General features: G+C 37.1%; 1 protein-coding gene across 6 annotated transcripts in view; it reads right to left on the bottom strand.

Moving 5' to 3' along the window:
- CUL3 (cullin 3) overlaps nucleotides 1–27,569 on the bottom strand; it is a 111,491-nt gene that overhangs the window by 30,972 nt on the left and 52,950 nt on the right. For all 6 annotated transcript variants that reach the window (XM_001167528.8, XM_054679424.2, XM_003949978.6 and 3 more), the window contains 5 exons: nucleotides 9,732–9,892; nucleotides 8,646–8,760; nucleotides 6,480–6,708; nucleotides 1,975–2,120; nucleotides 1,073–1,249 (listed from right to left, as the gene is read on the bottom strand). In XM_001167528.8, the coding sequence (XP_001167528.1) occupies nucleotides 1,073–1,249; nucleotides 1,975–2,120; nucleotides 6,480–6,708; nucleotides 8,646–8,760; nucleotides 9,732–9,892 (828 nt within the window). The remainder of the gene's footprint in view (nucleotides 1–1,072; nucleotides 1,250–1,974; nucleotides 2,121–6,479; nucleotides 6,709–8,645; nucleotides 8,761–9,731; nucleotides 9,893–27,569) is intronic.

Consider the following 27,569-nt stretch of genomic DNA (forward strand, 5'->3'; position numbering starts at 1 on the left):
CGTGAGCTCCTCAGGTTCCAGAGATATCATATATCACAAAGGCTTGGAATTGAGCTACACCAACCATTTTCTGAGATCTACTCTATCTATGCCTTAATATTCTTGGCATCCAATTATTGTTTGACATATAACCTTCAGAACCAGATGAGAGCAAACAACACTCTCTACTAGAAAGTTTTCTAGTTCTTTATCTTCAGCATGCCTAACTCAGTCATAAAAATGACTGTTTACCAACTATAGCTGTGTAGTTGTTCAGTTTTTTTTTTTTTTTGAGACGGAGTTTCGCTATTGTTGCCCCAGCTGGAGTGCAGTGGCGCCATCTTGGCTCACTGCAACCTCCGCCTCCTGGGTTCAAGTGATTCTCCTGCCTCAGCCTCCTGAGTAGCTGGGATTACAGGCATCCACCACCATGCCCAGCTAATTTTGTATTTTTAGTAGAGATGGGGTTTCACCAAGTTGGTCAGGCTGGTCTCAAACTCCCAACCTCAGGTGATCTGCCCACCTCGGCCTCCCAAAGTGCTGAGATTACAGGCATGAGCCACCACACCTGGACAGTTGTTCAGTTTTTTTGAGACAAGGTCTTGCTCTGTCGCCCAGCATAGAGTGCAGTCACGCGATCATAGCTCACTGCAGCCTTGAACTCCTGAGCTCAAGTGATCCTCTGCCTCAGCTTCTGGGACAACAGGTGTATACCACTGTGTGCCACTAATTTTTTTCTTTTTTCTTTTTTTTTGTAGAGATGGAGTCTCACTAAGTTAACAAGGCTAATTTCAAACTCCTGGCCTCAAGAGAGCCTCCTGTCTTGGCCTCCTCAAATGCTGGGATTATAGGCATGAGCCACCAAGCCCATCCAGTTGCTTGTTTTTGAAGGCAATTACACATTAAGTGAAATGTCTAACTACGTTTGGGCATGTCAAGTATTTCAAACAATATTTTTTAATAGACCATGGCACACATTCAAGCACAGCAATGGGTCATGCTTAATTTTTATCTGTGAAATGTCCTAATTTTACATATAATTTTATATCTTTAAATAAAATTAAATGTTATTTTCAAATGCATTACTACTTACCCCTTTGACTCCCTTTTTCAGCTTATCATCAATAAATAATGAGAGGTATTCAGGAGACCTGGAGTTGAGGTTGAGAAAATACTCAAAGTCACCCGCAATAGTTTGTTTAAAGAGACGGTCATTGTTGAATGATTCCAGGAGGAAGCGATCGAACCTACTCTTCAGATCCAATAAGCCCTTAGAAATAAAAACAAAATTTAGGACACATTATAATAATTTTTCCATAAATAATACACTTATGACCATGTATGTTTATCTTAACTTTGCTAGTAATAAACATGTATATTCATTTTTAAACTTATAGTTTTGATATTATTTTCAAGCCTATATCTAAGCCTCTATTAAAAATGTCAATGAGAGAAGTATTATAACTTCCATATATGTATTAATACAATGCAAACGAACCAAAGAACCTCCTCACTGTTTCTCATTCTCCTGTCTTGATGGAATGGGTTAGCCAGTGAAAAAAATTAGCTTAAAAAATGTACCAAAAAAAGCTGATTATGTTAAAACACAAAACATGGCACATAATTTATTCATAGTACTCCTTGAAAACAAAACATTTTCAAACAAAAAATACTTAAACCAGTTGTTTTTTCCAATATACTACAGTATACAAACATTAAGGCATACCAAAGAACCTCACATTCACTATTGAGGCTATCTAAACAAGGTCTTCATCAAAGAAGTTAAATGAAAAGTAGCAGCTGAATTTTAGCTCCCTGATATAAATACGCACACCTTGCAAAATCCTAAAATATGTAGGATAATTACAAATATTAATTTACTACTGGGACAATTAAGTTGAAAGTACACAATACACAGCATGGTAAAAGTGGCCTTTTTAGCACTTGTCAAAATGCCTTTATCATAAACGCAGAGAATCTTCTGGGTTTACTTACCTGGATATAGTCAACAGGATTCTTTCCTTCTCCTTCTTCAGAAACAAGAGCTTTACCTTGCTCCCTCAAATAGGAACTCATACACTCACACATTGTTTTCAAACCATTTGGCACACGACTAAATAACTTGTACATGCAACCAAGGTCTACAAATCAGAAAACACAAATTGGCTACGTTAAAGATTAAAGAAAAAAACACGAAATCTCTGTTCACGCTATAATACTTAGAGAAGCTTATTTCTCCATTACCCCCATTTGCTGACCACATGACTATTAAAAAAAAACATATATTGATATGAAAACACGAAAAAGTAGGCTAGTTAATGGTTATTATTGTAATTTATAAAACACAACTTTTAGATGAGATGCTTTGAAACCATCAATTAAATGTCCTAGCAAATTTAAATTTACATGGAAGAGATGTCAAAAACCATAATAAACAAGTAATGTCACAAAAACATGGCAACTGCAGTTTTGAGTTCATAAATACTTTATCCTACATAACTCTAATGCAGACCTAATGACACTACAAAACGTCTACAAAAAGGGTCACTAATTAAGAGGTAATTGGTAGTCCCTGTAATGAGGAAGAAATTTTAAAGCCAGTTTAAGTCTTATGGGTATTTCCAAAGGTTTAACTGATAATCATGAAAACAAATCAAATGAACTATACTAGGATTTACTTCATTACACCTCAGGTAAAGTTTTTATGAAATGTATAATATAAATACCACTTCTTCAATATTTTCCTGAGAGCAATCCCTAATGTTTCCCAGGTAGCATCCTAAGCCAATATCTGTACTTCAAAATTTGGTCTATCTCACTACACTTTTTAAATTTAGAATGAAAACTCTGGATCCTATCCATTTTTTAATATCATTTTTCACAAGACTAAAATACAGATTTTAAAATACAGTTTTCCCATATGTCTAGTGCTTCTTTGCAATAACAACTTACTGGGAGAACACAGTGTCAGAACTTTACAATGATAATTTTACAAGTTTTACAATCAATAACTTTTTAAAATGGCATTAAGAGTTTCTAGATCAGAGGCTGACCAATGTTTTTTCTGTAAAGTATCAGATAATAAATATTTTAAAATGTGAGCCATAGAGCTCTGACTCAACTACTCTGACGCTGTAGCAAGAAAGTAGCCACAGATAATACATAAATTATTCAGTGTGACTATGTTTCAAATAAAACTTCATGGACACTGAAAATTTATATAAATTTTCATGTGTAAATACTCTTGATTTTTTTTTTTTTTTTTAACAAAACTGGTAGTGCACCAGACAGGCCCTAATTTGCCTACCTTGGTCTACAGTTCTAAGAGTAGTTTAGAGCTTAAAGTTGTATATATTTTTAAAATATTTCAAAGCAAGATTTACAAAGTTTTACTAAACTTTATTTCAGTGACTTTCAGCAGCAAATTTTAGTTAGTTTCCATTAATAATATATGCCCATAGTAACCTACACATGGCAATTTTATAGCTTCTCACATACTTAGCATAAATTACAACCAAGTTTCCCATATTTAGAACAGGTATTACAAATGCAACAACAATCTATGGACACATACTACAGTAAATGTGGCACACCAAATACTTCTAACAAAATGGTTCACAACTTGTCTATTTCAATCCTATGTTGTTGTAAGTTTTGCTTAGATATTACATGTTGTGTATTTAGTTGTACATAAATTACTACAATTTCACTGTATTTAAATGTTGGGGTAAAGGGAATGTAAAAGTAAATGAAAATAATTTGGCATGCAAAAATTAAATATCATTATTTGTACATACACTTAATAAAATAATAAGATACTGGCGAGACACGGTGGCTCACGCCTGTAATCCCAACACTTTGGGAGGCTGAGACGGGCGGATCACAAGGTCAGGATATCGAGACCACCCTGGCTAACACGGTGAAACCCCGTCTTTACTAAAAATACAAAAAATTAGCTGGGCGTGGTGGCGGGCGCCTGTAGTCCCAGTTACTCATGAGGCTGAGGCAGGAGAATGGCATGAACCTGGGAGGCAGAGCTTGCAGTGAGCCGAGATCCCACCACTGCACTCCAGCCTGAGCGACAGAGCGAGACTTCATCTCAAAAAAAAAAAAAAAAAGATACCTCTGAACTTCATTTCATAGTGCTGTCTGCATCTAATAACCAATCCAATTTATCCTCCATTCACAGTGAGAAAACTGTTTTTCATTTTCTGATTTATGAGAATTTGGCTTCATAATGGTGAAGTTGGCTCTGCTATATTCTCAACAAGAGCAACATTTTTTCCAAGAGCAGGGCCTACCACAATTAGGACATTTTGCCACTAGGTTTCTAGCGGAAGCTCAGAAAAATTACCCCCCCCCACCTTTTTTTTCTTAAGACAGGATCTCCCTCTGTAGCCCAGGCTGGAGTGCGGTGGCATCATCTTGGCTCACTGCAGCCTTGACCTCCCCAGCCAGATTCAAATGATCCTCTCACCTCAACCTCCCAAGTGGCTGGGACTAGGCATGTGCCATCATGCCCAGCTAATTTTTGTATTTTTCATAGAGACAGGGTTTCACCAATTTGCCCAGGTTGGTCTTAAACTCCTGAGCTCGAGCGATCCACCTGCTTCAGCCTCCCAAAAGTACTGAGATTACAGGCGTTTGCCACCCTGCCCGGACAAAAACAGGATTTTAAAATTTAATTTAGAATCACAGATAGCTACTGTGTTGTTGGAAACCTAAGGTACTAAATAAAGGAGAACTCTGGTGAGTACTATTATGGTATTCCTTCATTCACGTAAGTGCTCGCCATGATAGGCATACCTGACACCTTTTACATACATCTCCACACAGGTTACAGAGATGCTGTAATTCAGGTATGCCCAACAACCTCTCCATCAAACATTTCCTATCCCCTAAGGTAGGTAAGAAAGCATTCATTCAATACCTAAACAGTACATTACATAATTTATCAATACTCATTTTGTTTAAGCAGGGCAAATGCTTTGCATAAAGTCCCAGTCTACCAGAGACCATTTAGAGAAGGGTCATCGAATTAGAACCCGTGGGGCAAATACAGCCTGCCATCTATTTATGTACAGCTCATGAACTAAGGATGGTTTTCACATTTTTAATGGCTGAGGAAAAACGAAAAGAATGCTATTTAGTGACACATAAAAATTATATGAAATTCAAGTTTCAGGGCCCATAAATAAAGTCTTATAGAAACACAGAATTATTCATTTGTTATTGTCTAGGACTATTTTCTCACTATGACTGCGTGGCTCACAAGCCATTTTATTCAACAACAAAAAAGCTTGCCAACCCCTGACTTGGACCTCAATTTTAGAAAACACAGCAAATATACTAGATGACTTCTGTTTTTTTTTTTTTTTTTTTTTTTTTTTTTGGCTTTTACAAAAAAGGTTTAACTGAAGAGTCTTTTAAAAAGGAAGCCTCTCTAGTTTTTTTTTGTTTTTTTAAATTACATATAACTTTTCAGGGATTTCTCATATATACAAACATTTAACAATTTTAAAACACAAGGTAAGGATTCCACTAGAGATAAACATGGCTCAACTTCCCACCAGCTTTCGTTTTCCTTTCTCTTGTATCCTCCTTCTCTTTATAATTCTCCTTTAAAAATTTTTTTCATTCCCTACATAGCTCATGACCCCAACAGGCAATATGTATTTCTTTTACTAAAAAGAAGTGGATAAAATATTGCTTAGATTTCGTCTAGGAAGCAGGAGAACAAAGTACCATGTTTTTTATTTCCTAATACCATATAAGTGGTAAAGGCAAAGTTTTAAAACAAAGCATCAGAAACTAAGAATAGAGGATATGGTTATTGTTCTTTTAACTTGTAATTTCTTCTAGGATACTTGTCACAATTTTTTTTTTACCCCAGGAAAATAAATAGCTATAAAAAACAAATGTTAGTTATCTCAAAAATGTTCTTTACTTTTATGCACTCCTCCTTCCTCCTTTTCCATTCTGTAACTTCAGTGTTCCCCAAACCAATCTAATTTATCTAAGTATGTCAATATGGAAGACACAAATATTTTTGCATTTGCAGCACCCTGTCACAACTAAATCCCAAAGGAAAGTCTACAAAAATCTTAAGGTGGAAACTTAAGGTTTTAAGAGAATCACAAAACCCCAAGAGAGTATGTAGGACTAAAGAGAGCCCACACCCTTTGGTATACAGGAAGTACAGGAATGAATGAGGAGCTCATTGGGCTCACCAATACTATTACACCTTTTATCTTCTGGATTAAATGTAAAATGAGACTTAAAGACAGGAAATGCTCAATTCATTAGAAATATCTAAAATCTTCCTTAGTAAGACAGAATCAAGCTTGGAAATCCCATTAAAGTTAACAATGGAGACAAATTAACAATACACACCAAAACTTCTTGAAAGCTGATATTATCTGCTTTAATTGTAGGAAAATTTTAAAAATATCGATAAGGCAGAATAAGGATTTAATTATTTTTCAATCGGTAACACTTACCTTCTGTCTTTCCATTTTTCAACATATGTACTAGCCCAGAATTCTCCATTTCTACTATAGTCTTCATGTGCTTGGAAATGAGTTCCCTTTCAACCACCTTTACAATTGGTTCTTCCGTTGATTTGTCAAGGCAGTGCATCACTCGTTCTATTTCTTCATTAATTCTAGCTTCTACTTTCTTTATATATACTGAAGCACTATTTTCTGCTAAAAATTTCTGGCTTTCCATCTGCCATTTAAAAATATATATATTTTTTAAACATAGAAGAAAAGAGTGTTTTGCTTTTAGCTGGGTTTCTACAGTGTTTATAATAAATCAGCCTAAATAAAATAAGTACTATTAGCATTTTGTGTAATTTCTCATTACACGAAAGATTGATATAGTCTGAATTATATCCTTTAAAGCCTTTGGTATTTACATAATACTAAATTAAAACATTATCTGTAAGCAATGTTTTTCAAACTGTGCCAATGTACTCCAAAAAATAGCAGAAAAGGTATATACACGCCAGTGAGGGTCAAAAGCTTAGAAGCATCTGACTCCAAGATACAGTGGGACATTCTTTTTTGATTTGTTTTAATGTAAAATTATAACCAGAAAGATTCATCATGTTTATCATAAGCTTTGCTGGCATACTGCTGGTTAATTAAGTCTTCCAGTGCCATCCCACTCCCAGTCTCAAAGAGTAAACATGTACACTAAAGTTTGAGAATAAGAGCTTTTAAATAACTATTCATCTTTTTTTTTCTTTTTTTTTTTGAGACAGAGTCTCGCTCTGTCACCCAGGCTAGAGTGCAGTGGCGCGATCTCAGCTCACTGCAAGCTCCACCTCCCGGGTCCACGCCATTCTCCTGCCTCAGCCTCCCGAGTAGCTGGGACTACAGGCGCCCGCCACCACGCCCGGCTAATTTTTTTGTATTTTTAGTAGAAATGGGGTTTCACCGTGTTAGCCAGGATGGTCTCAATCTCCTGATATAGTGATCCACTCGTCTCAGCCTCCCAAAGTGCTGGGATTACAGGGGCGAGCCACTGTGCCCGGCCAACACTTTAGCTTCCTACTAATACATCTGTTTTGGCAACACTACAAAATTCCTACTGTTAACTGCTCAGGTAGTTACGGTTTTCAGGAAAAATGCCTTGTTAGTTACCTTACAAATACTACCTTATGTTTACTAGTACTCAATTATTGTTATCATCATTTCATTACAGATTAGTACCAGTTTAGCTTTACTTTTAGCAATTTAGTTGGTTTGGACCACTGTTGCCAACTTCTATCAATAGTACCATTGGCCTGTAATATTTTAATCAACAACCTTTAGGCAAATATGCACTACAGAATCATCCATATCCTTATGTGTGTTTTACTAGTAATTTAAGTGACTAAAAGCCTGCAGATGAGACTTCGTTGGTGATGTACTGCTGTGAATTTATAGTACTTAAATAATTTATAATATTAGATATAGTAAAAAGTTAAGGATATTTCTAAGTTTACAGTTTTATAACATACAGTTGACCCTTGAACAACACAAGTTTGAACTGCACAGGTCCATGAAGTGGATTTTCTTCCTCCCCTACCACCTTAGACAGCAAGATCAAGCCCTCCTTCTTCTTACTCCTCCTCAGCCTACTCAATATGAAGGCGAGGATGAAGACCCTGATGATCCACTTCCACTTAGTGAACAGTAAATTACAGTTTATCTTCCATGTAATGGTGTTAATAACACTTTCTTTTCTCTAGCTTACTTTATTGTAAGAGTACAATATGCAATACATATACAAAATATATGCTAATCAACTGTTTATGTTATCTGTAAGGTTTTCAGTCAATAGCACACTATTAGTTAAGTTTTTGGGGAGTCAAAAGTTTTATGTGGACTTTTGACTACACAGGGGCGTCAGCGTCCCTATGCCCCACACTGTTCAAGGGTCATCTCTGTTATTTTAAAAACCATGTGTGTAAGTTCAAGCTCTTCAATTTGTTATCGATGAGTTGCTTAACTGGAATGGTCAGAATGTGAGGTAGGTGTGCTGATGGGCATTTTTCGCATACTCCCCTCCCTTAATGGGTCTCAGTTAAAAAAGGTCAAAATAGTTAAATTAGTAACTATATTAAATAACATTAAGAACATCTTAAAAGATTATTTATTTACATTTTCATGGATTACCTGAAAAAATTCTGCAGACATTTCCAAGAAAGGAGCCTCAAAATCTTCTTCATAGACTGATCTTCCTTCGAGACCTAAAATCATTAACATCTGGCAAGCATTTCTTATTGCGCCTCTGTCAAAAAAAGTTATCACTTGATAATTAAATTACATTTAAAAATTCACATAAAAATTACAAAAAGGAGTAGGTAAAAATATCTTCAGGACATTTCACTCTTACTGAAGTGACCAATCTCCAATAGGCCACTCATGTAAAACAAAAGGATTTAGCCTAATTTTAAGTTGGAAAGCATATCTTGACTGCACAGCTATTTCTCTCAAGGTGTTCTAACTCTAAAATGTCTAAATATTTCTATGTATTTGAAAACACAGAGAGGCTGTTTATCTGGAAGAAGGGAGAGAGGGAGATAGGCAGATTAAGCTGTACTGCCAGACATGGGTCCAATATACAGCTACTCCTGGGCAATATAACTTTTTGCACTACATGGATTTTGGACAATGCTGATCAAGCACCAAAGACGAAATAAAAAGAACTTTACATGTTTTCATCCAACAGCTGTTCTGAAAACAGATAAGGAGAGAAAAAAAATCTTGCATTTCAAGCCACTTTAGCTGCAGCATCACCAAAATGACACTGCAATCATTGTTATGAAGGGGGATGAAATCTGACTTAAAAGGGGCACAGGAGTTCTTAGTCGTTTTAGACTATGTTCAATAGTTTTCTTCAAAAATGTTAGGAATGAAGGACAGACAAAAGCCCTTAAAGAAAAAAAAATACAAATGTTATTACACAGAAAAAAAGAAAAAAAATGCTGGCATGAAAAATAAATGAAAAGCCAAAAGTGACGGCTAGCTGGAAAGCATATTAAATAAAAGCTTAGGATAGTCTCTCCTAAAAATATAAAAGATGTGTGCTTTCAAATTAAATTCTGGGTAACTGTTAACTCTGATACTACGTTTCTGAGGATTTTCCCAATGTGCTGAACATTCAAACTTTTATTTATTTTAATAAAACTAAGACAGTGAATCGTTCTCAAGATATAATCACTAAAACCAAAACCACAAGAGTAAAGAGAGAAATTTTACCTGTCTACGACTTCTCCTTTCCGCTCTCTTGCAATCATATCCAATAGAGTTTGCCGCAGATGATCCCTAATACACCCATAACGTACAACTTGATCTCGAAAAATAATTAATCCCAAATTGTAGACATTCTCCACATTATTTTGTTGTACATACACACGGTCCTACAGTTAAAGTCATATAAATATGAGTACAGTTCTTGTGAACACAATAATTATTGTGTGCTACAATAACAAATAAAGGAAATAAAATTCCAAAAGCAATCATTTTTCAGGTGAGAACAAACGATCTTAAGCAATGTGCAACTTTCTAGCACCTCTCAAGTTATATAAAGTTAAGTTTTTACAATTGACAATGGCTATAAATGGTGGCCCATTTACCTAAAGAAAAAGGGTAAAAAGTAAGCATCATAGCCAGGAAGAAAAAAACAGAGTAAAAAAAGGTAAATAGTAAGGTAGCACACTTTCTCCCCAAAGATACAGCATACTCAAACATGGTTTGTTCTTAAATACTGTACTTGAAGATCATATTCTTTGAAGTAAAACTGAGAGTTGAATAAAGTACGGATTTATACAACTTAGATTGATTGTTACTGATAAATATTTAAAAGGCTTTAATGCATAAAATAGAGCAGCATTAAGTATTACATAATTAAAACACCTCTACTTACTGTCACTTCAAACAGATTATTACTTTCAAGTTCTTACCAACATGATTACAGATATCTCAGTTTATAGAGCACAGATAATCCAGAAGTGTTGTGCATTCCTTGAAAATCCATATTGATAGCAAAATACACTGAAATAAAACTACTGTTTTTTGTAATGCACAGAAGGATTAGTAATGTAATTCCTTTCTCATCTCAGCAAGAATCTCTCTGGGCTTTGGTGGGTCTGTGAGCCTTCTAAAATTATTAAGTTATATGTTTGTTCACGCTTAAGTACTTTGGAAAGAAAGCCCATATCTTTCACCAGATTCTTGAACATGAATCTACAGGTTATAGCTAACGATAAGGTGAACATGAACAGAGCTCTACCATATTAACAATGTAACCAGAATAATACTAATCAACTTTCCAAACTTTTTTTTTTTTTTTGAGATGGAGTCTCATTCACTCTGTTGTCTGGGCTGGAGTACAGTGGTGCCATCTCGGCTCACTGCAACCTCTTCCTCCTGGGTTCCAGCAATTCTCCTGCCTCAGCCTTCTGAGTAGTTGACATTACAGGCATACACCATCATGCCTGGCTAATCTTTTTATTTTTTTGTGGAGACAGGGTTTCATCAGTTGGCCTGGTCTCGAAAGTCCTGACCTCAAGTGATCTGCCCACCTTGGCCTCCCAAAGTGCTGGGATTACAGGCATGAGCCACCATGCCCGGCCCCAAACAATTTTAATTAAATTCTCCACGTGCAGTTCTTGCTTCATATGACATCATTCCTCCAACCTTCTCCTTTCATTCATCTTGTATGATGGTTTAACACCTAATAACAAGGAAAGCTATTTTTTATATTATCTTCTTCAGTGCTCACATTTCTACATTCTATATAATCTCAGCACAAGCTCACATCACATTTTTGAAATCTTAACATCAATTTTGATGAGTTCAAAATGCTTATTGATGACTTTGAACTTCTTGGACTTCACACTTCCATCCTCAAGATCTTAAATTCCAAGTTTCCCTCTGACCACGTCCCTCCTTTTTTGTTTGCTTTTTTTTTTTTTTTTGATATGGGGTGTCGCTCTGTCACCAGGCTGGAGTGCAGTGGCGTGACCTTGGCTCACTGGGAACTCTGCCTCCCGGGTTTAAGCGATTCTCCTGCCTCAGCCTCCTGAGTACCTGGGACTACAGGCGCCTGCCACCACACCCAGCTAATTTTTGTATGTTTAGTAGAGACAGGGTTTCACCATGTTGGCCAGGATGGTCTCGATCTCTTGACCTTGTGATCTGCCCGCCTTGGCCTCCCAAAATGCTGGGATTACAGGCGCGAGCCTCCGAGCCCAGCCTCCCTCCTTTCTTTTGATGGCTAACACTGTTTTTTGTTTTTTGTTTTTTTTGAGAGGAAGTCTCGCTCTATCACCAGGCTGGAGTGCAGTGGTGCGATCTCGGCTCACTGCAATCTCTACCTCCCAGGTTCAAGTGATTCTCCTGCCTCAGCCGCCCAAGTAGCTGGGATTACAGGCACCCGCCACCATGCCTGGCTAATTTTTGTATTTTTAGTAGAGACGGGGTTTCACCATGTGGGCCAGGATGGTCTCCATCTCCTAACCTCGTGATCCACCCACCTCGGCCTCCCAAAGTGCTGGGATTACAGGTGTGAGCCACCGCCTGTAAACCTCCTCTTTCATCTCACATGACCTCCAGGCCCAACCTTTTCCTACTGTCATAACTAATCGTGTTTTACTTCTCAGCACAGAAAAATATGTACATAATAAAAACTAGCATAAATTTAGTAATTCAAAAACCAACAAGAATCCCTTTTATTATAAAAATAATCACTATTATTGCTTAAACTATTTTACAAATTTGATTTTTCTAAGTTCTACATATAAGTATATATTGTACAGAAAAGCACCAGAGACAGGAGAATACCTTTTAACCAATGTGATCAAAAACACTATCTGAATGGCTAAAGACAGGTAGTAAAACAGGGAAACTATTAAACATATACACACATTTGCATCCTAAACATTTTAATTTAAAAATATAAACGTTCATTCAGACATCAGGACTTTCTTTGAAAATGAGTCCTGTGACTGAAGCTCAAGATTGTATACATACAGGCCAGGTGCGGTGGCTCACGCCTGTAATCCCAGCACTTTGGGAGGCCGAAGCAGTCGGATCACTTGAGGTCAGGAGTTTGAGACCAGCCTGGCCAATATGGTGAAATCCTGTCTCTACTAAAAATACAAAAATTGGCCGGGCATGTTGGTGCGCGCCTGTAGTCCCAGCTACTCGGGAGGCTGAGGCAGGACAATCAGTTCAACCCAGTAGACAGAGGCTGCAATGAGCCAGCCCCTGTACTCCAGCCTGGATGACACAGCAAGACCCCATTTCAAAAAGAAAACAAATAGTGTACTTATAAACACTCATACATAATAAATTGTCTAGCATTCCTAGCTCAGTTTCATTAAGGTGAAGCATGAACTAGAGGCATTTGTGAAGTAATCTGAATGTAAAATCCTTCTAGATTTTTTTTACTATTTTCACTCCAATGTCTTAAATTACCTACACTTAATTCAAACCAGTATGTAGCCATTTGCTTTTATGAAGTCTTTCCAAAGCATCCAATCTAGCTTGCCAAATAAAAAATTTTATTTTTTTCACAAGATTTTATCAATTTACACAATATTAATTATATATTAATAATAAGTACAATTTGAATACACAGGTTTGAAAAATACAACAGAACTTCAATAAGCACAAAGTTCAACTGGTAAGTGAAGAATATGGAAGATTATACTGGAAAAGTAGCCTAACAGTAGTGAGAGAACCTTTTATCGGGATTTGCAGCTAGAATAGAAAGTACTGGCAATTCTGACAAGTCCTTTGTTCACTTCTGCTTTCAGTCTCTGTAAATTTCCTTTTGTGGTCATTTCATATAATTATCCTGTAATATGTAATCTTTGGTGTCTGATTTCCTTCATTAAGCATAAAGTTTGTAAGGTTTATTAATGTTGTAACATACAACAGTATTTCCTTCTGTTTAGGGCTAAACAGCACTCCATTGCATGGATACACCACATTCTGCTTATCTATAAGCTGATGGATACTTTGGGTTGTTTCCATTTTTTGTCTATTACGAATAAGGTGGCTAATAAACATTTGGGTACAATATTTTTGTGGACATATGCTTTCATTTTTCTTGGGTGGATTCTAAGAGAGGAATTACTGGGCTGTATGGAAATTATCAAACTTTTCTAAGGGGGATCTATCACTTATGGTAAATTTTTTAATACAAAACCTCTAATAGTAAGAATAATATTTGATGTAAAGTTAGGAATTCTTTATATGATCCTGGCTCTACTGTTAACTGGCTATGTGACCTTAAGTCACTTATTCATTGTGGCCCTCAGTAAAACAAATGGCTGGTAAAGATAATCTCTAAAACATTAATATCATTTCCTATGAAACTTAATCCTCTCACCAAAAAATAATATACATGCAGGATCAAATAAATGTACACTTCACTACTTCTTCCCCTTCTATTTGTTATCGGTCTCCCATAGCTTGGATTTCCCCTGTCCCAACTTTAAGCACAGTGATGGTATCGCTACTAAAGGAGGTAAATCTATTACCTTATGGCCTACAATGTCTGCTATCTTAAGCCCTCTGGCAAAAAGGCAGAAAGACATCAGTCAGAACTGATGAATTCTTCAGGAATGCTGTGTATAGAGGAAAATGATGCTTCAGTAAAGGAAGCCAAGGCATGTGATCAGAATACATACAGTTTGGAGCACCCCAATCCAAAAATCTGACATCTAAAATTCTCCAAACTCTGAAACTCTGAGCATCAACATGATGCCACAAGTAAATTCCACAACTGACTTCATGCATCGGGTTGCAGCCAAAACTTTATTTCATGTACAAATTACTTAAAATATTGTACAAAATTACCTTTGGGCTATGTATATAAGGTGTATATAAAACATAAATGAATTTTATGTTTAGCACATGGGTTCCATCCCCACAATCTCTCATTATGTATATGCAAATATTCCAAAATCCCCCCAAAATGCAAAATCTGAAAACACTTATGGTCACAAGCATTTCGGATAAGAGACAAAATCAACCTGAAGCTGGAAGGTGTAGGCAGAACACAGAATGTTTAAAGCCATGGGTTACTGTGGTATAAGAGCTAAGCCTTTGTCTTTCAACTTGAGACTGTCAAGATGTGTGATTATAATTAAATGACATATAATATTAAGAAAAACTTGATAACACTAAAATTTCATTATAGATAAAAAAGAGCTAACAAATGGAGAAGAAACACAGAAACTTAAGTGTGGCTCTATAAAACTATTAATAGTAATACTAAATAATCATTTATATTAAATGTCTGACATGTATGATTAATTACCATCAAGTACAATTAAGGGTACAGATGCGTAACCCTTGAGTATTTGTGTGCATATGTTAAACAGAAATGCATACATATATTCACAGTAAACTTGTGATATGCACATGATATGATTCTAATATCATTTAAATTCTTGTGAGGTTTTAATTTTTATGTGTCTATTTTTTAAGATTTTTTAAAAGTCCCAGCTCCGGTTACCTCTAACTAGCAAACTCAAAGTATGAACAAGATTTTAAAAATCATTCCAAAAGAGAAAAAAAAAAATTAAAGACTGATTTTAAAATGTCTTAATCCCAGGCTTTGACCAAAATGTAGTGACCAAAATGTAGTATGAGTTTGACATTAGTCACTTATCTACTAAAGAGAGCTTAGCAGAGATAGAAAGTTGGTGGCTTTTTCTACTTGCCTTTTTAAAGCCAAAAACAGGCATTTTAAATATAAAATGTTCTGAAAAACATGTTTGAAAGCCTAATGTGAGTCAAGCATTATATTTACATAAAGGGATGTGAGTTTCATCACCACAGAGATAAACCACATTTTAAATCTCTATTTACAGTTCTCTCTCAAGGGTTGCTATTCCTTGGCCAAGCAGGCCTGCAATGAGCAAAAACTTTCACAAGCTAGGTGGACCTGTGGTGAGAGACAGGAGCATCTCATGCCCCCCTTTTTACAGCTGGTTCTGCATCTGACTTCATCCATACAGTAAGCTTGATAAGCCAACTTCATTTGTAACATAAGCACTTCATTTGTAACATAACATCTATCTCACAATGCTATTCCACTCATTTCCACTTCTAGTCCTGAAAATAAATAGCTTTCAAGACCAACTTCCCTGCCAACAACTATAAAGGCTGGATAAAAAAATACAAAAGCACCACCAGTTTTAAAACATCAACTAGGACAGGCAGGTCTCCAGGAGTTGGACTGGAGAGAGATGGAGTCTTTCTAAGCCACAAGAAAAGGAAAGCTCAACCAGGTGACCTCCATGGAAAACTCCTGCAAATGCTTACTCAAGACCTAGGGCTCTTTGCATGCCCAGAAGACACGAGGACACCAACAAACAAAATGCTTGGCCCTACAAGACCACAGATATTACTACTTCCACCATCTTGGCAAAGATGTGCCTTTTCCTCTTCACCCTACCAACATATCTAAATAGTTAAATGATGTATAAGAAATCAAATTCAGCACATAAAAGTATGCTCAAAGGTGTCAAGACACACAATGCAAAAATACAGTTCCTACTGAAGCTAAACCTATGCAAAGTCAAGGGGTGTCTCTTAAAATGCGCTAAGTAGTTTCATTACTCAGGGAGTGGCATTACAAACAAATCAAATAAAAAGTTAAAATAGAAACAAATGTGAAAATTAAGTCCAAAAAACAACTTAACTCTTACTACTTAATTTACCTGCAAGAAAAAGTTTAGTAAATATTTTTAATAGTCATTATGTTACAGAAAAGCAAGCTAGGATAAATGGGTTCTAAGCAAAATCAATGGTGCACCCAAGGAAAGAAACAACTTAAAAATTGTTATTTTATCATTCCTATCTAATGTTTCATTTGTAACTATGAGTAAACAGGTGTTTGAGAACAAATTCTAAAACTAACCTTTGGGTCACATTCAACTCTGAAAGCTTAGTATAAATATAAATACAAAAGTCCTCTGGTTCTATTACAAAGTTTAAGGGAGCTTTTAATAACATGTTTGCTTTAAAGTCCAGTAGTTTCATACTTCTTTTTTTTTTTTTTTTTTTGAGACAGAGTCTCGCTCTGTTGCCCAGGCTGGAGTGCAGTGGCACGATCTCGGTTCACTGCAACTTCCGCCTCCCAGGTTCAAGTGATCTTCCTGCCTCAGCCCCGCTAGTAGCTGGGATTACAGGTATGTGCCACCATGCCCGGCTAATTTTTGTATTTTCAGTAGAGTTGGGGTTTCACCATGTTGGGCCAGGCTGGTCTCTAACTCCTGACCCGCCTCGGCCTCTCAAAGTAGTTCAGTACTTTTACTACTACTCCTAATAGACCAAGGATAGTTATTTATTAGTACTTATTCATCTATCCTCTGCCTGGTCCCACATATGGCCAGCAGTAGCTATTTATTTAGGGAAAAAAAAAAGGTTTAACAACATGTGAATTGCTGTGAAAGTTGGTCTTTTAAGCTAACTGTCAAGCTGGTTAATCAAACTCTTAAATAGTTCTTCTTTCAGTTTCTTATCCTCATACTAAGAACATCTGTAACTGTTTTTGTCTACTACTGTAAAAGAGAATATGAAAAGACAAATGTAAACAGGGTTAAAAAAATCTTTATAAATATTAAATACTTATTCTGCTAGTAAGCTAGAGACAAACCCTGAAAAGTTAAAACTCACATTTAAAATTAAAAAAAAAAAAAAGAGGCAAATAACTCTATGGCAAGTCTGTCAGAACATGTTAGAACCTGCCTTACCAAATTTAATCACTAAGGTAATCCTCTATTAACAAGTAATAAAATATTTTCAGAGATCACTTTCAAATCATGAAATAAATACAGATTTAAAAAGGTTTAACACAATGAAGACAGAAATAGAAAAATTTTAAATGAGCAGAAAAGTAGTAAAAAGTTTCTACTGCAGAATCATAGTGGGGGAAAAAAAAGTCTAATTATAATTAGATCCAAGTTTAAAGAACTTTCTCAATACTTTCCATGATACCAGTAACTGACTACACTTCTAAAACAGCACCAGTAACATATGAATTAGTAAATTGTACAGATAAACATTTCTAGATATAAAAATATTACTGATAAATTTGGTAGAGAACCATATGATATGGTGTCAAAAAACCTGGTGGACTTAGCCACTACTAAAAAGCTCAGAGTTTCCACCACAGTAAAAATTTTCTTAAAATCTTTCTTGGGAGGCCGAGGCGGGCGGATCATGAGGTCAGGAGATCGAGACCATCCTGGCTAACACAGTGAAACCCCATCTCTACTAAAAAATACAAAAAAATTAGCCAGGCATGGTGGCGGGAGCCTGTAGCCCAGCTACTTGGGAGGCTGAGGCAGGAGAATGGTATGAACCCGGGAGGCGGAGCTTGCAGTGAGTCAAGATCCTGCCACTGCACTCCAGCCTGGGTGACAGGGTGAGACACTGTCTCAAAAAAAAAAAAAAAAAAATCCTTCTCAGGGGTCTGAAAAATTTTAACAAGAAAAACACAGTTGTGAAAAATTTTTATTTAAAAATAATTTCCATTTAAGAATTGTCTACCAAGATATTGGACAAATCAAACCCATGTTTCTCTAAAGTTGTGTAAACTGCAATAAATCATAAAATAAAAACACTGTTCTCTACTTCAAATTTAATAATCTAGAAGTCAGAGGAAAAAAAAACAGTTAATCACACTTTGAGGTCTTAGAGCAATGAATTTATAAGACTATCTTTCAGGAAAGAAGACCTGTATTAGAGAAGCAATACAATTCAGTGGTTAAGAGCACTGATTCAAGAACCAAATAGCCTCTGTTTCAGTCTTGTCTGCCATTTACTAGGTGTGACCTTAGTATCTGTCTCAGTTGCCTCATCTGTAAAATAACATCTACCTCAAAATGTTATTCCACCTTTAGTACTGAAAGAAAAGCTTTTGTAAGACCAACTCCCCTGGAAGAACAACTAAAAAAGCTGGATGAAAATAAAAAACTACCACCTCATACCCATTAGAAGAGTTACTATAAAAAAAAACCACACACAAAACACAAAATAACAAGTTTTGACAAGAATGTGGAAAAATGAGAGCTCTCGTGCACTGTTGGTGGAAACCTAAGATGGTATAGCTGCTGTGGAAAGCAATATAGCAGTTCCTCAAAAATCACAAAAACAATTAACATAGGATCCACTAATTCCACTTCTGGGTATACACCCAAAAGAAATGAAAGCACATCTTGAAGAGGTATTTGTACATTCGTGTTCACAGCAACATTATTCACAGTAGCCAAAAGGTGAAAACAACTCAAGTGTCCATCAACAGATGAACAGATAAACAAAATGTGGTCTACACATACAATGCGGTATTATGCAGCCTTAGAAAGGAAGTAAACTCTCACATATGCCGTAATACGATGAACCTTAAGGACATGCTAAGTGAAATATGCCAGTGACAAAGGGACAAACACCTTATGATTCCACTTACATGAGGTAATGAGTGATCAAATCATAAACAGAGAAGGTAGAATGGTAGCTGGCAGAGGCTTGGTGGAGGGGAAAATGGAAAGTTACTGTTTAGTGGGTACAGAATTTCAGTTTTGCAAGATGAAAAGAATTCTGGAGAGGATGGTGGTGACAGCTCTGTACAGCAATGTGAACGTAGACTTAATAGCTCTGAACTGCACACTTAAGGGTAAGATGGTAAATTTTATATGTATTTGACCACAATTAAAAAAACAAACCAAAAACCCCCAGTGTTTAAAAGCATCAAGAGTAACAAAGGCAACCCAGACTTGTAGGGCCAAGATTCCGGAGAAAAGGCAAACATACTGAGAGGAGCCCCATACCAGCCTTCACTGGTTCCCTTCAGTCACTTGCTGTCTTTGGAGGACTGGAAATAAGAGCCCAACCAGAAAGACAAAAGTGGAGTTGGTTACCAAGCAGCTAGGACTTAAGACGTCAAGGCTCTGAAGAGGAGAGAAACACAAAGAGCCGCAATTTCTGCAAGAAATTTTTCACTGAGATGTTTACTGATACAGCACCCTAAGCAAGGGGTGATGACACCAAGAATCCAAACAGAAAGTATCAAAGGGAGGCTGAAGATCTGTGCTGAAGAGACAACTGTTAGAATTCTAGGAACATTAATTCAGAAGGCAACCTGGCAAACACCTCCAGCTTTCTTTCAGTTCAGACCCCAGAGGAACTATGCTCTGAGAATAGGTATGTCCTGGAAATAAAGGCAAACTGTTAACAGACCAACACTAACTAAAAGCTAGCCTCAACTAGATCACGGTGATCTGACTGTACTTTACCTGCCTGCCGGAACAAAATTAAATTTACTTTGGAGGAAGGTATCATGCAGGGCCTCCACAATTTTTCACAAACAATACTGGAATTCAAATTTTAAAACACCATGCTTGCCCGTTTCCCCCACAAAACAAAACAAAAACAACCCAGGATCAGAAGTATAAAAACCAAAGGGTAAAAACCCCAAGAAGTCAAAATGTTCTAAGACCTTTGCCCTACCCAGAAAGTGGTAAGAAACAAAACAAAAAACTAATCTAATGCATATAATCTCTAAGGTAACTACTAAAATAATAATAACATGTAAATAATAAGCTAATGGGGGGTGGGAGTAATAAAATACACTTATTAATCTAAAGAAAGCAAAAAAAAAAAAGCTGAGGAAAGTAATAAAGAACAGATGAGACAGAAAAAAATAGGACAGTAAATTTAAACCCAAATGTATCAGTAATTATTTTAAATGTAAACAAACTAAATGCTTCAATATATGGAACAAGTGATACACCTTAAAATTCTGGGTTTATCATAAGCTCTATTAAACAGTCAATTAATGTAATTCTTTTGCACTGAGGTGATTGATAGAGCACAGTGGTGAAGACCATGAGCTTTAGAATCAACTTCTAAATTCAAATTTGAATCAAAAATCAAACACTGCAAATTCAAAGGCTTAAATCCAATGTTCTACTCCAGTTATTCAGTAAATGTATGATTTTGGCAGGTTAATCTCTCTAACCTCATTCTTAATCTTTCTAACCTCAGTTTTTCATTCACAAAAATGGAGATAACATTCAACTTTAAGGTCAAGTATTTAAAACATGTGGCACAGTGATACAGGTATGTAATAAATGATATCTGTTGTTATGTATTTGGAAAAACATTTACCTTCAAAGAAACACAATAAATTTTTTTGTTTTATTGATCTCCTAAAGTATTGCTTAAAAATAACAAAAATAATGATAAGATAATAATATTGTTAGGATTAAATAAACATACATAAAGTGCTTAAACAGTGCCTGGCACGCACCAAAGGTAAAAGTATTATTTGCTCTTTTGAGTAGCAGTGTTGGGGAGACTCAGCCAAGGAAGGCTTATATTAACCTACTTGAAGAGTTCCTAAAGAAACTGTGATCAACTTAATCTACTCTGTTTTCTTCCCTCATTATCATAATTCCTCAGACACTACATCTAGCTGTTCACTTTCAGTTTTAAGATGGTATAAAACTTAAGAGCTAAAAGGGCTCTAACATTTAAAATAATCTAATCAACATATCCTTACAGATTCCATAGATAGGTTTCAGGCACCCATAAACCCCTTGAAACTGCACAAAGTATGTGTTCTATGGTATGTGCATGCACACATGCCTGCCTCTTCCAGGAGAGAGTTCGTGAAATATGACCATTTCCCAAAGGATCTATGACTCCCAAAAGATAAGAATCAGATCTCTTGTCCAATAATTTTACAGATAAGAAAACAAGAGTCTTGAGAGGGTAAATAACTTGAGCAAATTAATGACAAAGCAGGAACTAGTTTCTTAATTCACATTAAACATTCTTCTCACTACTCCAAACTTCCCATATACATTGTCAGAGTCCACTTTATGTATACAAGTTCATTCCCTTTACTCTATCAAGATGTGATGTATTTCCGGGCTGGGCGCTGTGGCTCATGCCTGTAATTCCAGCACTTTGGAAGGCCAAGGCAGGTGGATCACCTGAGGTCGAAAGTTCAAGACCAGTCTGGCCAACGTGGTGAACCCCGTCTTTAAGAAAAATACAAAAAATTAGCTGGACGTGGTGGTGGGCGCCTGTAATCCCAGCTACTCGGGAGGCTGAGGCAGAAGAATCGCTTGAACCCGGGAGGCGAAGGCTGCAGTGAGCTGAGATTGCGCCACTGCACTCCAGCCTGGGCGACAGAGGGAGACTCCGTTTCAAAAAAAAAAAGAAAAGAAAAGAAAAGAAAAACAAATAATGTGCTCTATTTCTGACCACAGGGTCTACTTCATGTTAGGCAGTGTAAACACTGAATACTTGCCTTCCTAAACTTAATGTCATGGACTACTAAAATCATCACTGCATATACCCAGAAAACAGTTCACAAGGCACAGCGATCAAGTTTATCATTCTCCAACCTGGGCGACAGAGCAAGACTAAGTCTCCAAAAAAAAAAAAAGTTTACTGTTCTATTAATCTGTTTCAGATAGGGGCTGAAAAATATTAAATAACATTTTTAAGTAGCAAGAAAAATAAAATTAAAAAGCAGCAGGAATTTAAGGAAGGAAGAAACCCTTATTATCAGGCACATTCTTAACCTTTACAGTATTTCATGATGCCCTGGTTTCCTTGACATAAGGCCTAGTATGTGACTTCTAACTATAAAAAGATGCCGGGGTACTGGATACTGGTCAGTCATAGCTATAAAAATTAGAGCACAAATGGGGAAAGCCTGTCTTAAAAAGACCTTTCTTACAAAAGCAAAGTCAGTCAAAATGTTGAAGAGGTATAGCCCAAAAGTCACTGCATCCTGTTTCTTCTAGTACATCATTCTGAAAGCAGAGAAGGTGCCAGGAAAATTCTTAATCTATCTGTGCTTTTCCAGAATATAGTTATTTTCAAAATTCTCTAAATGTGCAACCTAGAATATTGTGAACAAACTTTTTAGAGAGCTAAAATCATCAAAATGTACATGAGAAAACACAGACCCACAGACTCCATCATCTCTATGTTCTTATCCTATCTTCTGGCCTCCAAAAAGGCACACAAATTCTCCACGGTAGCTTTAGCAAATAGCGTATAGTATTCATCTAAACTCTGCTCCTTGCCACCTATTACCTTTGGTTGGCAACATGAGCAACATTTGCACTACAACGTTCACACTAATGAGCAATCTGACACGCTCCTTAAAGATGCCTAAATTTTAATCTTGCATTTTATCAAGATTCCCTCCAGCCGCACATTGATATAAGCAAACCTTGAACCTCATCATTAGAAGACATCAAATAACTCTGGCATTGAAGATCATCTTTTCTTCCCACCTCTCCTACTTTGTTACACTTGAACGATCCCGTTTCTCATTCTCACTAGATCTCTAGGTCTGCTGATCCCAAATACGTAATACTTCTATTTCATGGACCGTATGAGATTCACTTGCTTCCTTTAACAGCACAGACCCACAGCAACCATTTCAAAAACGCTACTGTCTTAGAATTCTCCCCCACACCCAAGAGGGAAAATTCTATCAGTGGGTTTTCCTTATTTTGAACACTCTTCTCTGAGGCTAAGTACCCTGGAAAAAGGTCAAACTCTAACTGGCTCCACTATACAAAATTTGTGCCAACTCACCTAAATTATCCCCTCACAACTATAGATAATTCATTTATTTACACCTAGTTGATCACAGCACAGTGAGCATTCCATTTTTTTTCCTTGTATTAGTTTCTTATTGCTGCTGTAAAAATTACCACAAATTTGTGGTTTATCTATTCTCTTATATTCTAGAATTCAGAAAACTGAAATCAGTTTCAGCGGGCTAAAGCAAAGATGTTGGCAGGGCTGGCTCCTTACGGAGGCTCTCAAGAGCACCCATTTCCTTGCTTTTCTAGGGGCCATCTGTCTTCTTTGACTAGTGCCCCCTCCTCCATTTTCAAAGTCCATCACTCCAGTCTGTTTCTACAATCATATCGCCTTTTTTCTCTGACTGACTCTTTCATCTCTGTGGTAAGAACCAGTATGATTACATCAGGTCCAGGGGAACAGCCCGGGATAATCTCATCTAAAAATCCATAACATAATCACATCTGCAAAGTCCCTTTTGCCATATAAAGGCAATATTCCCAGGTTTCAATGATTAGTCATGGACATATTTTGGGATTAGGGGGCTGGGGAGTAGCCTACCACACTCCTTAAGGGCTCAACAACTCACATGCTTCTGTCACCCTAAACTGATGGTCCTACCTTCTACCTTACTAAGGAGACTAGAATACCAAAAGAGAGTTTCTCAGCTTCTCTCCTCTTCATAAAGTTATTTTTACACACCACTTCATCTCTTTACCCATCCTTGATGACTTTCCAAATAGCTCAAAGAAGCAGTGACCCTCCTTTCTTGGGTTACTCTCTCCCCATTCCTTTGAATTTATTCCCTCTAATCTCCTTTCAGAATAATTTGCAGAATACCTTTCAGAATACCTTTGCTGTTTGTGAAAATGACTGGAAATACAGACAAATTCAAGAAGAAACACAAAAATACCTTTGAAATTCTCCATAAAGTTTTGCACAGCAATTCTTCTATTAGCCTTCTTAACAGAAGATCAAGATAGGAAATCATTTTGTTCCCTTTGACATTAACTGTAATTGCTTGAGTAGCCTATGGAATACTATCTATAATTTTCCCTTAACATTATATTCATTTTCATAGCTTGAAAGAGAAAAATGAACCAAATATTAATAAATACTTATGGATTGTATCAATAATTCAGGCTGTAATATAACGTATATAACAAATTTTCTGTAATGTCAAATCTTTTCCCAATCATTAATCATTTGAATAATTAAAACTGAAAGTGAAACATATTAACCAGTACCAAACTATCTTATAAGCTAAACATGGAGTTATTTCTTTAATAAAAGAATGAATCGGCTGGGTGTGGTGGCTCACGCCTGTAATCCCAGTACTTTGGGAGGCCGAGGTGGGCAGATCACGAGGTCAGGAGATTGAGACCATCCTGGCTAACACGGTGAAACCCCATCTCTACTAAAAATACAAAAAAAAAAAAAAAAAAAAAAAAAAAAAAAAATTAGCCGGGTGTGGTGGTGGGCGCCTGTAGTCCCAGCTACTTGGGAGGCTGAGGCAGGAGAATGGCATGAACCCGGGAGGCGGAGCTTGCAGTGAGCTGAGATCGTGCCACTGCACCCCGAGACTCCCTCTCAAAAAGAAAAAAAAAAAGAATGAATCAAATTAACGTATGTAAGTAAAGCAGGGATTACAAACTCTTAATGCTTTCAGGAGCCAAACAGGTAATGCAAGTCTCAAGCATTAGGAAGGGGTGGAGTGGCAGAAACTAGAGGCCACATGTTCCATCAAGAGAGATGTAGAGTTGATTTTTGCAACACCGAACCTGCCAAACAACAAAGTTATGTGGGACAAATTTTGAACAATCGTTACCTCCATGTAACGTGTGACTTTATTTACATTTTCAAGAGGCAGTGTGTCCCATAGTATAATGCATAACATTTTAGACACAGACACCTCCTTGTTAAGAGTAAAAGTCAGCTAGGCCGGGCCTGTGGCTCACGCCTGTAATTCTAGCACTTTGGGAGGCCAAGGCGGGCAGATCACGAGGTCAGGAGATCGAGACCATGATGGCTAACACAGTGAAACCCCGTCTCCAGTAAAAATACAAAAAAATTAGCCGGGCGTGGTGGCAGGCGCCTGTAGTCCCAACTACTCAGGAGGCTGAGGCAGGAGAATGGCGTGAACCCGGAAGGCAGAGCTTGCAGTGAGCCGAGATCGCGCCACTGCACTCCAGCCTGGGCAACAGAGTGAGACTCCGTCTCAAAAAAACAAAACAAAACAAAACAAAAACAAAAACAAAAGTCAGCTAGCTGATTAGGTAGTAGGTGGGCAGACAGTGAAGTTTCTTCTCTCCTCCTGCTCTGGGCCTAAGATCTGAAATCCCAATAATTAGAGCCAGTAACCACAAGAAACCTGCATAGTTGGTAATATAACCTAAGAGCCTAGGTTGAGGGTAAAAGTCTTACAAAAAAAAAAAAAGTGGAGATGTCCACAGAGAAAAACTTTTTTGATTTCTGAAAAATTAAAAGCATATTTTATCTTAAATGAGGTATCGGTTAGAGAGGTGCATATGTTTGTCAAAAATCATTTTGTACACTTTAGTTCATTTCAACATACATGAAATTTTACCTTAATTTTAAAATGCACTTTTGGTTGGGCACAGTGGCTCATGCCTGTAAGCCCAACACTTTGGGAGGCTGAGGCGGGTAGATCACTTGAGCCCAGGAGTTCGAGACCAGCCTGGCCAACATGGCGAAACCCCATCTCTACCAAAAATACAAAAATTAGCCAGGTGTGGTGGCATGCACCTGTAGTCCTAACTACTCAGGAGGGTGAGGCAGGAGGATCGCTTCAACCCAGGAGGCGGAGGCTGCAGTGAGCAAAGACAGCACCACTGGACTCCAGCCTGGGCGACAGAGCAAGACCCTGTCTCAAAAAACAAAACCAAACAAACAAAAAAAACCCCATAAAAATGTACTTTTAAGTACATTTTAATTAAGCCTAGAACACTACACATAAAAAGGCAATGTAAGTAAATGAAGGATATGAAAATTTTAAAAATTTATCTTGTAGAACATGAAGGTATCAACACTTTCTTTTTGAACCTAAAATAGCCTTTTTTTTTTGAGATGAGAGTCTTACTCTGTCACCCAGGCTAGAGCGCAGTGGCATGATCTTGGCTTCCTGCAACCTCTGCCTCCCAAGTTCAAGCAATTCTCCTGCCTCAGCCTCCGAGTAGCTGGCATCATAGGCACGCACCACCACACCTAGCAAATTTTTTGTGTTTTTAGTAGAGATGGGGTTTCACCACACTGGCCAGGCTGGTCTCAAATTCCTGGCCTCAAGTAATCCACCCACCTAGGCCTCCCCAAGTACTAGAATTACAGGTGTGAGCCACTGTGCCTGGCCTAAAATAGCATATTTTTAATAAGCATTTTTAAAAGTGTAGTTTATTTAAAAAAAAAACATACTATATAACTCTGCACCAACTCATTAAAGATATATGTAAGTGCCTAGTTTGTACAAGGAGCTGTGGTAGGTATTAAAGACATAATAGTACACAAACACTGTTTCCATCCTCATACACTCCAGTGGGCAAACTACATACTGAATAGTTGGTTAATGACTGTGATAAATGTTGCAAAGGAATAGTACTAGGTACAATGAGAGCAACTGCAGCCAGTGGGGAGTACGTGGGTCAGGGAAAGCTTACCAGAAATATAAGGTAAGACATAAAGAATAAGTAGAGCAAGTGACATTAAAGAAAAAAAAAATTCTAGAAACATTTCCAGACAGAAGATATGTAAAAGAATTCCAAGATGAGAGATAAGGATTTCAACAGGGCAGTGACGTGATCAGATTTGGCTTTAAAATAGTAATCCTGGGAGCAATATGGAAAACAGAGAAGAGCCCAGTGAACACTGTTAAGACTAGCAACACTGAATACTTCAAGAGAGAAATGAAGGTGGTTTGATGTTGAGTAACAGACAATAAAGAGAAAACTGGAGAGTCTAGCAACAGATGATGTAGGGAGAAAAAAAGAACTTATAAGAATAATTCTCAGGTTTCAGTATGATAGTGATTATCAACTGAATGATAGTGATTATGAGCTCATTTGGACATGCCAAGTTTGAAGTACTTCAGAGAATGAAGGCTCCATTAACTAGACAAATGCATATATGAGTCTGAATCTCAGGAAATGAAGCTAGAGACACAATTTGGGAATCATCTGCACAGAGGCACATGAAGCTACATAAGGTGAAGAGAGTGTACCATGAGAAGAACAACTAGGACTAAACCCCAAGAATGCCTCTATTTAAGGGGGGATGGTGGGGGCAGTTAGTAGTCATTGAAGGAGGAGGAGAGGCTAAGAAACAGTAAGAAGGTAGGTAGGAGGCATACAAAGAGAGTTCTTTGTTACAGAAATCAAGGAAACATGTTAGAAGAACGAAGGAATGACCAACTGTGGCAAACGCTGCTTAAAAAAAAAAAAAAAACAA

Source organism: Pan troglodytes, chromosome 13 (assembly GCF_028858775.2).
Source record: "Pan troglodytes isolate AG18354 chromosome 13, NHGRI_mPanTro3-v2.0_pri, whole genome shotgun sequence".
NCBI classification, from domain to species: Eukaryota; Metazoa; Chordata; class Mammalia; order Primates; family Hominidae; genus Pan; species Pan troglodytes.